General features: G+C 49.5%; 2 protein-coding genes across 7 annotated transcripts in view; one reads left to right on the plus strand and one right to left on the minus strand.

Moving 5' to 3' along the window:
- ATL2 (atlastin GTPase 2) overlaps positions 1-2445 on the plus strand; it is a 37874-nt gene extending 35429 nt beyond the window's left edge. For 2 of the 6 annotated variants that reach the window (XM_071423974.1, XM_071424002.1), the window contains 2 exons: positions 2-112; positions 522-2445. In XM_071423974.1, the coding sequence (XP_071280075.1) occupies positions 2-109 (108 nt within the window). In that variant the 3' untranslated portion in view covers positions 110-112; positions 522-2445. Of the gene's footprint in view, position 1 lies in introns of all 6 variants that reach the window. The other 4 variants (XM_071423961.1, XM_071423992.1, XR_011678700.1 and 1 more) reach the window with 3 other exon arrangements.
- A 1968-nt stretch (positions 2446-4413) lies between these two features.
- Positions 4414-11078, minus strand: EIF4A3 (eukaryotic translation initiation factor 4A3). Its single transcript, XM_071424015.1, has 12 exons — positions 10827-11078; positions 10580-10652; positions 9737-9803; positions 8818-8880; positions 8246-8378; positions 7478-7558; positions 7030-7171; positions 6114-6252; positions 5540-5655; positions 4941-5048; positions 4727-4854; positions 4414-4612 (listed from the first exon to the last, which is right to left on the minus strand). Exons 1-12 carry the CDS (start codon positions 10990-10992, stop codon positions 4596-4598), a joined length of 1233 nt encoding a protein of 410 aa, XP_071280116.1. The 5' UTR covers positions 10993-11078; the 3' UTR covers positions 4414-4595.
- Positions 11079-11517: the final 439 nt, after the last annotated feature.

An 11517-nucleotide genomic window follows, 5' to 3' on the forward strand; every position in this document is an offset into this window, starting at 1 on the left:
GGTGTTTTCCAAACTCTTTGAAGTCCTTAGACGCCGAACGGTTCGTCGTGCTCTCACATCAGTGCCGCGACAGCGACTCTCATCCAACAATAACAAGAAGAAAAACTAGCCAGTATTTTTAACTTTCTTTCTGTATCTGAAGTGTTCACACTTACACATATAGGACAATAAGCTGGACCGTCTGGGCCGGTCTGCATAAATGCTGTAACCATACCAGACTGATGCTGCATATGGGGTATGGAATTGCACATCCATCTTCTAGGAACTGTAAAGTGGTTTGAATTCAGTGAAATACTGCTGTGTAGGAGGGGTATCACTTGTGTCCATAGCATGTGACTGCTTTAACCTCATTACTCTAGCAGCAAAATTCATTTCTCTTTCAGTTCATGCCACTTTGTGTCAGACTTCATCATTCTAAATTTTTTCATGATTTCAAGTCTCATCTCTTTATATGATTTTATATCTTCTTTTCCTTGGTTACCTCATTTTCTTGTTTCTTTTGCACATCTCTCATTCCACAGGTGTTGAAGCCCATGAGTGATAATTTGATGGAGGATCATATGAGGCAGTCTGTAAAAAACTCTATCAAAGCAGGCCTGACCGAGCAGGTGGCTCACCATGCCAGACTAAAGACAGACTGACAGTTCGTCTCCTCTTCAACTCTGCCCTCTCATCCTAGACGTGCTTGCTGTACCATGAGAACTCAATAATAAAAAAAATAAATAAAAATAAACCAAAGTTTACAATCAACTGTAGAAGTAGTTTAGTGTGATTGGCTTCACAGATTGCTGCCATCACCGGGGAAGAGTTACATTTGTCAGTGCTCAGCTTCTCAGACAAACTGGTGCCATGGAGCCCGCTTGGGTGGGAGGGAGTGGCTCAGCTTTACGCAGTCCTGGTGCCCCGCGTTTGGGGGAGGGAGGGGGAGCTTCCCCAGCGTTGTGAGTCCGTGCAGGCTCTGGCTTACAGGGCGAGCCTGTCCCCTGCAGCAGCTGACTTCAGGGAAGTGTCATGATCAGCCCCATCCAGCTGTGCTCTCCCCGATGTCCCCAGCTCGGCACCACCCCCGCCAGCTCCCTCGAGTGTTTCTGTGCGCGGCCGTGCAGCCATCGGAGCATCCCCTCCATTACAACGCGTCTCCTGCTTTCTTGCCTTGTCCCAGTGTTACACAGATGCATGTGCTGGTTCCTCACGCAGAACTGGGCTGTCAGGGAGGCAGTGGCTCAGCACAGAGGGTGTCTCGCCTTGAACTCGCAGACCTGGTCCCGAGGGAGGTGCATATCGGAACTGAGCTGTCTTTTTCTGCAGTTTAGCCTTCATGTATATAATATTGCCATTAATTCTACTGGGGAAGAAATTCCATCCAAAAATGTTGCCTACAGCTACCAAGCAATGAGTTAGGATTGTCTGTACAGTGTGTTTAGTTTTTATTTTTTAAGAAATCACAGATAGGGCATGTATATGAAATATAAATATATAAATACGATTTTGTATCAAAGTTTTGTAGTTTATGGCAAAACCTGGTTCTGTGGTAGCTAAGTGCAGTTCCTGTAAAGGAATGTTTGTGGCTCATGTAAATGTGTGAATGCATCAACAATTTGAAGTTTTTTGATATATTTGTGATATTTACCTGCCTTGAGCACTGCAATCTCTCACCCCCTTGGAAAAATCAATGGGAATGTTTGTTGTGAAACTCTTGTCTTCTGTTGCATTTTAAAGTTATTTCCTGTAATTTATTTTCAGTACATTATTAAAATCAGTTGTGTATATATGAAATGAAATCCGTGCTTATTTTTAAAAAATGTTCAAGTATTGTATTCTACTACATAAACTATGTCAAATACTTATCCTGACAATTATATGAACAGATTTGTTCTATTGTACTTCATAGCTTTCTATTGAAGCCGATGTTCCTCTCATGCTTGTCTCTGGAAGGTGACCTCTGTCCAGCTCATACCCCCTCCCTGTATAGGAAAACCTCCTGCTGTTCTTAAGCACGCTTTTGACTTGTGGAGTTGCTTGTCAAGATTCTGCCCTCCGACAATTGTATCACTCTGAAATCTTGTTACTGGCTTTACTTTCATTCTTGGCTAAATCAGTATCAACTGTGTGGAGTGTAAAGGCAGCTAAACAATTAACTGCTGTAGTTTCAGCTGGAAATGGCTGTGTGCAATAGCTGGGTTGTTTGCATTCCTAAATGGTAACAATTTTCATCAACATTTGAGCTTTAACATCTCCCCTCTCTTGAGTGAGGGAAATCATCTGTCTAGGACTAAAGCAATTGCACTGTGACTTTTGCACTGCAAAGAACTGCTGGGGAGTGGTGGTTACCTGCCCTCTGCAGGTGAGGGCTCAGCTCCAGGGGAATGATGCTAAAGATGAGGTAGGAATGTCGCATTTTATGATATCTCAACCTGTACAGATTAAATACTGTTATTCAAACAAGCCCGTGCTCTGGTGATTAATCTCTTACGAACCAAATGAGTCACACGGGGGCTCGCAGGGCCAGGCCTGCCCTTGCTGCTCGCGGTCTCCAGGAAGGTGCAGGTCAGATTTGAGGCTTTGCCCTGCGGAGATGGCAAAAGCAGAACTCTTCATAGCATGTTGTCAAGGAGTTGGGAGGCTTCATACGGACTCTTCTTCAAGGCTTGTGGGGGCAGAGTTCCTGAACACTGTGCCACCAAGTTGCAGCACAAATACAAAATCCTCTCGAGCTTGTGGGAGGGATCGAAGGGAGAGAAGGGGAGGGGTCAAGATGACTTTTAATGAGGTGGGGGAAGGGGCTGGTTCGTGTCCTTGTTTGGCCGTGTTGACTGTTAACCCCTCTCACCCTTCCCTGGAAAAGGGGACTCCGTTCTGTGGGCATGGAGGTCAAAGTGCCAGGGACTGGAATGGGACCTGGGGTCCCAGGGGCTGCACGTTTGGAGTGGCAGCAGCCTGGAGTGAGCTTGTGTCACTTGAACAGCAAGCTGGATTTAGCCAGCAAGGAGGGTAAGGGAGCCAGGTGTGGCAGCAGTTCTAGGTCTGGGCTGGACACATCTGTTTTTGCAAGAGGGACAAGATCTGGGCTGGTTTGGAGGGTGGGGCTCCATTTTCATGTGTGACTCCCTCTGTGGGGGCAAGAGAGGCTCTGCAAGGGCCACTTGAGGACAGACTTGTCTCAAGGCCAGCTGCTGAGGGCAGGCACCGTGGGGATGTGCAGAGGTGCAGCTGTGGGCCATGTCCATCTGCTGGCTACTGGAACAGACTGGTGATCCCCAGGCTGGAGACTGGATCAGCTGAGCCTCCTTGCCCAGTTCCTGGAGGGATCCAGAGCAAGTGTGTGTATTGTCCCCAACAGCCCTTCATGGTGACTGGGTGCAGGGGCAGGTGAGGGTGTTGGTGCTGTTGTGACAGTGCTGAAGACTGATCTGGAAGGATGGTGTGAGCACATTCCCTGTGTGTGCCCAGTGGGAATGCTGGCTCAGCCTTGTTGCTGGTGGCACATGGGGACATGAAGCTGTAGTGTCTTCACCTCCATGGGCAACCCCTTAGAATCAGTATTCCTAGTAGAACAAGCTTAGCATTTCTCAACTTCTGTGTACTGTTAAGAACATCAGGTTGGTGCACGGAGTGGGTTCCTCAGGGAACTGAGGAGTGTCACAGGGCTTTAAAGGAGGTGACAGCTGCTTTCTCTACCCTGGGCTACTCCACTGCTACTCAGGAAAGGAGTTCTGAGAGCTGACCCAATTCTGTGCAAACCACATTCTGTGGTGTACTCAGGCCTTGTTTGCCCTGTCCTCCCTTAGCATGCAAAAAGCTGAATTTAGCAGGAAAGGCTGAGAGCAGAAGATGGTAACTGACCTGTGGCCAACTCCTGCCTCACAGAGGGACATGGCAGAGTGAGGTAGGAAAGTTACATGGAAGATCCTACAGCTGGCAAAGTAGAGCATCGTGCCAGAGAGAGACGCAGGGGCAGAGGTGACAGGGCAGATGTAACAAGGTACAGCAGCAGAAAGAGGTGGAGAAGGTGACAAGACAGAATACTTGCTCCTTCTGTTCTGGAGTGTGTGCCCAAGTTCCTTGGGATAGGAAATCCCCATCTGGAGCACTTCATGTGGTGATTTCTGGCTCCAGAAAGATGTAACCAGCAGGAAATTTCTGGCTATCTCCTAACTTAATTTTCCTACAGCAGACTAGGGCGAGGTCACAGATTTTTCCTGTAGATGTCTGATCCTAAGGTTAAGGAAACTAAAAGTACATCAGGCGGCGTGGCACAACAATAACAAAAGGGTAGAGAACAGGAAGCCCTGTGTTCTATGAACCCAGATATGGGGAATGTCCAGTGTTTTGTTTCATTATGCTAGCCAAGTACGGCAGTATCTCAAAACTCCCTGCCTGTTACTGTGCTGGGTTAAAGTAATTAAGCACAGGTTATGGTAAAACCTCCTTTTTTAATTGAAAAACATGGGTGGGAGTACAGACAATATTTACACAAGTTCTCAAGTGCAGCTCAACTCAAGAACATACGACAAAAAATACGATATAAGGATGTGGGTCCAAAAGATAATAGTGGAGGGTACCAAAAGGTACAACTTTCTGCTAACCACGGACCTTCAAATCAGATCAGCAACTGAAAGGAGAGAAAAGGAAAGGATTAGTGAGTGTGTGGAGAGCCCCAGCCCAGCGGGACAGCCCAGCACTGCTGCCCCGTGCTCTCCCCAGAGGAAGGGCCAGCAGCACGCACCGTTCATGGGCATCTCGTCGATCTGGGTGGAGTAGTACTGCTCGATGTCCCGCAGGATGCGGATGTCGTCGTTCTTCACAAAGTTGATGGCGACGCCTTTCCGGCCGTACCTGCCCGAGCGGCCGATTCTGCAGAGGCACGAGGGAAGAGGGAATGGAGCCACTGTGGGGAGACTTCCCCCAGCCCCAGTGGCCCGTGGGAAGCCCCAGCCTACCTGTGTATGTAGAGCTCTCTGTTGTTGGGCAGGTCGTAGTTAATGATCAGCGACACCTGAGGCACATCCAGGCCTCGAGCCCACACGTCTGTGGAAATAAGAACTCGGCTGCAAAGAGAGGGGCACAGTCAGGACTTTTCTGGGAACCTCCAGTCTCCAGCACAGAGCATCCCCTGCTATTCCATGCTCCCCCCTGCCCACAGCACACCAGCAGCACCCACACTTCTGCTGCATGGAAAGCTGTCCCTTGCACTATCACCAAACTTCAGCCAAGATAGGACCAACACAGCTTGGATCTTTCAGAAGGAATAATGCTCCCAAGTGTTTAAAATACTGAGGATGGAGCACAAACATTTTTCCTTGAATTTTAAGTGCAGCAACTCCCAACGTCTTCAGCAAAACAGAACAGACTAATTCTACACCCAGAGGTATGAGTGTCCCTCCTTGGAAAATGGCAAGCTCTCAACCCTTCCACACCACAGGAGAGAGATGGAAATCAGAGTTCTCCTTAATCTGAGCTGAACAAAGCCTTGAGACAGAGGCATTAGGGTTTCCCTGCCCTGAGGCAGAACTGATCTAAGCAACTTTGGGGCATTTACCTTGCACCAGATCTGAACTCTTTCATGATGGACTCTCTCTCCTTCTGGGGCATGTCCCCATGCATGGAGGAAACGGTGAAGTTGGCTTCCCTCATCTTCTCTGTGAGCCAGTCGACCTGTGAACACAGCCTGGGTTAGTTATTTGCTCAGACAGCCAAGCACAGCAGCTGAGCTCCAGAATGTTTGCTGAGATGGGCTGGTATGAACTGAGACACCTCCACAAGCATTCTGAGACTAAGGGAAGTAAGTAATCCTTACAAAGCATCAGCTGTGTGATACAGGGCTTCACAAGCCCTGAGAGGAAAGGAATTAAGAGCATTTATTCAGGAACTGTGGGTTTGCTCCAGGAATTATAAGCAGTTAGATTGAGCACATTCTTACTTCTCTAAAAAGGCAATTCCTGTCAGCTGTATCAGGTCTGCCTCTGTTGTTTTAAGTTAGGCACATCCCAAAGGTTTAACCTATGGTCCTACTGAACTATTTCCAAATGGGGGAGCAACCAGACCTCTTAACTAATCCAGCATTGTTGGAGTCACCCTCAGGAAGCACCATGCCCCCCTGATGGCCCCTGTACCTTTCTCTTGGTGTTACAGAAGATGACAGCCTGGGTGATGGTCAGCGTGTCGTAGAGATCACACAAGGTATCAAACTTCCACTCTTCCCTCTCCACAGCCACGAAAAACTGCTTGATTCCTTCGAGGGTCAACTCATCACTGCAGGGAGGAACACCACAAGCAGTTAGAGGGGCTGGGTGTGCTGCACCAGAGACCACCCCTCTGCCCCATGTGCTGTGGGCTGCTGGGTCCAGATGGAATCCAAGTTGTTCCAGAAAGTCCTGGGAAAACTCAGCTTTAAGAAGGGCCCTGAATATCACCCATGCAGCAAAGACTGGAACTGCTCTGCTCCAGCCAGACAGCTCCAAAGGGGAACATTTCTGTTCTCATCATTTTTACATTCCAGCTTCTTGACAAGAGAGACTGAAGAAAGTCTCAAGAAGCTCAAATGTATGAAATGGGGCAGTGTAAGAGCTCAGAGAAGAGGGAGACTCCTCCCAAGTCCCAGTGCACAAGGACCCGTGACACCACCAGATGTAAACTGGTGCCTCCAAGAACACCCGGGATGAGTCGGCTAAAGGGGCTTTTTACCTGCCATGTAATAGGAAATTTTAACAGGAAGCCTAAAAAAAATCCTCTGGGGGAGCCCAGGAATTGGAGAAGTGTGAAGGATAGATTTCCATGAGGAGAAACTGTTATCCATGGGGAGAGTGAGGGGACATCCAGGCTGAGCAGCAGCACACAAACTGGACAAGGATAAAGTCAGGGGGATAAGCCAGCCCCTGCTGGCAAACAGGAGATGAGCACGTCTGTGGACACTCGGAATGATGAGAAGGAACACAGAGACTCCCTGTACATTTAAATCAGTGAATATTGTGACCTGCCCAGGGCTGCCCCAACTCAGAGTCCCTGTTCTCTCCAAGGAAACTCACTGACCGTTTCACCAGGATGCGGATGGGGTCTGTCATGAACTTGTTGGTCATTTCCAAGATTTCATGCGGCAAAGTGGCGCTGATCAGAACCACCTGTGTGGCTGGAGGCAGGTATCTGTACACATCATAAATCTGCTCCTTGAAGCCTGCAGTGCAAGTCAAGCCACACACAACAGTTAGCACATCCTTCTCCCAAATATCCTCTTCTTTCACAATCTGATCTGGAATTCAGTACTGGGTCTATACTATGGGATGAACATAAATGTGTGAATCAGTAACATCAGACAAGGCTTGTTGTGTAGCTTAACCTACTACAGCCTATAACTAACTGTAATAGTCTAACCTTTTAAACTTTAACTTTTAACCTTTTATAAGTGGGCCTGCCAGCTGGGACACCCTAGAATCTCAAAGAAGCAAGAAGAAAGCAAGCAGAAGGGAGACAAATGTTTTACCTTTATTGAGCATTTCATCTGCTTCATCCAAAACCAGCATTTTGATGGCACGAGTTCTCAGACTTCTGCGACGAATCATATCTGTAAGATTTCACTTTGTGAGATGAGAATGCTCTGAAAGCAAGCAAGCCCCACCACTGTCAGGGCATTTTGGTGGAGGAGGGACAGATGTGAGAAATACAAAATGCCAGATGAATGTTATGTCAACAGAATCCACAAATGCTGTTTGAGAGTCAGCCCAGTTTGACAGCTGCTAAGTTTTGGTGGGCTTTTTTTCCACTTCTGGGGACCAGTTCATGTTCTCCCAGTGACAGGAGCTTGTGTAAGTGCTATGTGTTCCTCAGACACACAGAAGATGGGAGCTTGAAGGCCAACACTACCCCTGTGGTAACTGCCACGAGCAGTAAATGTTAAACTCCTCATGCAGTGAAACCAGAAAGTACCAGCTGCAAGTGCACCTGATTTAACAAAGAAAGAGCAACCACCAGGACATAGAAAATGTGGGCCTAATTCTGGCATTCATGTAGGCCTGGCTCCTATCCCCTTGAAGATTCAAGGACTACAATACTTTCTCCTTTTTCCAAAGCCACCACATAAAGAGTCACCTCAAGAATGGAAAGCAAAGCATAACCAGAGAGAATGAAAATACCATCACCACTGATTTCCCCCTAGTCTTTTCCAGGCACAAGAGCAGTAAGTTGTTACCTTGTTACACTTCCCCTCAATGTTACATTAAAGGTGTTACACTAAATGCCAGGATTTCCTTACCGAACACCCGGCCAGGAGTGCCAGCCACCACGTGCTGCCCATAATCCAGTTTGCGGATGTCCTCGCCCACGTTGGTGCCCCCGATGCAGGCGTGGCACTGCACATTCATGTAGTCTCCCAGGGCGAGAAGGCCCTGTGTGGGTACAAAGGAAGGGATTCACCAGCCCAGCTCTCCCCAGGCTGCCTGTGTCAGGAGATGCAGGCCTGTGCAGTCATGCTGTGGGCTTTTTAAAGAGATGTCAGCACAAGGAGTTAGGATTTTTAATGTCTGTTACCCAAACCTCCACAACAGCAGGCCTTAAAACACTGGGGACTCATTTCCTCATGGATCACAACTGCTTTAGATGGGCTGGCCTTAAAAACTCAGTTAGGGCTCTGCAAAACCTCAGACTGCCAAAGCAATGGATATAATGCAGAGGAGCAAACAGCCCTGTATCAGATCATGTTTCTGTTATTTCCCTCAGGAACAGAAGAAAAAGTGGAAGCTGTGCTTTGAGCTCTGCTAGAGAATCAGCAGAGCACTGGCCCCAGGCCTTGCAAGGTTTCCCAGACAAGGACTGCAATGCTCCTACCTTCTGGATCTGCACAGCCAGCTCCCGAGTCGGTGCCAGGATCAAGGCTTGGGTCTCACGGACCTGGTTAAAGCACGGAATCACACGGAAGTTAACCACAGGCCAGAGCCAGGCATGCAAGAGGTGATGGAGCTCACAGAATCAAAGCTGTGAAATGCCACAGCTGAAGGATTTAGAACAGAATTTTGTGCTAAAAAAAGTGTGTATATTTCTTGCTAAATAGAACCAAATTTCAAGTCCTTCAGTTCTGTGTGTTTGGTTCAGATAAACACCTTGCATTGCTCAAGGACTCCAAGACAAAGTTTTGAAGTGTCACCTTTAAAAGTATTATGAGCACTTTACAGAAATAAATCAAAAGCTTTCCTTTCTACTTAGAACATGCAACCTTAATTTTTATGTCCCCAGACAGTGACAGGTGAGTAACAATCCCAGACTGAAACCCACCCTTTTATTCAATTGCATCTGCACATCCAATTATACCCCAAAACTATTGGATGGACACAATGCCTCTGAGCAGAACAAGAGCAAACAGCTGTTGGTCAATAACCTAGGTTTGAGTCTGTGCAATCAATCAGATCACCTATCAGCAGATAGGCTGATGATGCTATTAGGACTGTCTGAAGACAATTCTGCTTGCTGAGAGATTAACTTAGCCCTAACAGGTGAAAGAGATCAGCTGTTAAAGACAACTTTATCATTACAAGATCATCTGAACTTACTTTGCCAGAATGGCCTTAACAGTTAAATTGTTACAAAGTCTGGTGAAGTTCTCAGTCAGAATTCTGTCTGAGGTTCACTGCCCACAATTATAAGATTTCAAAGTAAAACTTAATTTATTCACTCTTAAAGAACACACTTTTACAATGAAGACCAGTGTTTTGGTAAAAATTATTTTTAGCATGTGCTGCTCTGAAATTACCTGTATATCCAGGCATTGTAGAACAGATATGGAGAATGTTGCTGTCTTCCCTGTTCCCGACTGTGACCTGAGAAACAGATGTTTGGTGAATACTCTGCATGTCTGGACCAACAGCACAGGCAATTCAACACATTCCACCCCTGTGCTCTCTCCCACCCCCCGTGCAAAGAACTCAACAGTGCCAACAAAGGTTTGCTATGATCAGAGCCTGATCTGCTGTCAGGCAGATTTGAAAGCTGCAATATCAGGGACAGAACACTCCAGGGTCCCCAGCTCTGGCACCTTTGCTCCTTATCAGACCAGCATTTTAACTTTCTGCCATCTGCCACACATTCACTTTTTTCAAGTAAATGACAGATAAACCAATGCAATTTGCAAGGCCAGTAATTTGCACTGGTGACCAAGAAAGGATTCTTTCAGTGGGATGCATATCCTTCTTTGTCTCTAAGGCATATTTTTTACAGTAACTAAACCTAATAAACTTTGGCATTAACTGGCAGAGGATCACAGCAAGTTAGTAAATTTCACTGTTTGCTTGTCGCACCATAAAACCAGAGTAGTTTGAACTGGAAGGGAATTAAACAACATCCAGCTCCATCCCCCACCCTGCCATGGGAAGGCACACCTCCCACTAGACCAGGTTGCCCAGAGCCCCATCCAGCCTGGCTTTGAGCACTTCCAGGGATGGGACATCCACAGCTGCTCTGACCAACCTGTCCCCGTGTCCCACCAATTTCAGGTCATTCCCCACACCATGCCAGGCACCAGCCCAAGCCCACGGGTGGCCGGTCCCGCTTCCAGCCTCAAGGCAGGGAATGTGCCCGACATCCCCCTTGCACTCACTGGGCGATCACGTCCCTGCCCTTGATGATCTGCTTGATGGCTCGCTGCTGGATGGCCGATGGCTTCTCGAACCCTGCGGGGCCAAGAGACACCGTCAGGCCAGGCCAGGCCCGGCCGCAGGGCGCAGGCGCGGCCGGGCGCACATCCGGGCCCTGCCGCGGCTCCCGCACCGCTCCGAGCCCTCAGCCCGAGCCCCGGCCCCGCGCCCCCGGCCCCGCGGCCCTTCCCCTCCGGCCCCGCCGCCCACCGTAGGCGTAGATGCCGCGCAGCAGGTCCTCCCGCAGGCCCATGGTGTCGAAGGTGGGCGTCACGTCCACCTCCTCGCTGGTCTCGAACTCCACCTTGGTCATGTCCTCCTCCTTCATGAGGCGCTTCCGCGCCGAGCCGCCCGCGGACCCCGCGGACCCCGCCATGGCCGCGCCGCCGCCGCCTGCGCCGCACAACGCCCGCCGCGCGCGCCCCGCTCCGCCACTGCGCCTGCGCGGGGGGCGGGCGGGAGCGGCGCGCGCCTGCGCGGGGACGGGCCGGGAGAGGCGCAGGGCGGGTCGCGCGCGTGCGCCTGAGCGGGACGTGCGCGTGAGGGCACGGGGCGCGCGCGCGGGACCACGGGAGGGCGGGGCTTGGCAGGGCCCTGAGGGGATCGGCCCCGCTGGGTGCGGAGTGTCCCCAGAGAGGGAGAACCCACGACCTTCCTTCCCTGAGGAGCCCGTTCCAGTGCCCTGCCACGCTCTGTGCAAAGAAGTTATTCCTCATGCTGAGGTGGAACTTCGTGTTTTAGTTTATGACCACTGCTCCTCGTCCTGCCGCTGGGCGCCACTGGAAAGGGCCTGGCACCAATCCTCTTGGCACCTGCCTTTGGGATATTTGTACATACTGACGAGATCCCCGCTCAGTCCTCTCCTCTCCAGACTAAGCAGGCCCGGAGAGCCCCCTCAGCC

The sequence above is a fragment of the Agelaius tricolor genome, unplaced genomic scaffold (genome assembly GCF_023055355.1).
Source record: "Agelaius tricolor isolate 1412-34295 unplaced genomic scaffold, bAgeTri1.0.p SCAF_1, whole genome shotgun sequence".
Classification (NCBI taxonomy): domain Eukaryota; kingdom Metazoa; phylum Chordata; class Aves; order Passeriformes; family Icteridae; genus Agelaius; species Agelaius tricolor.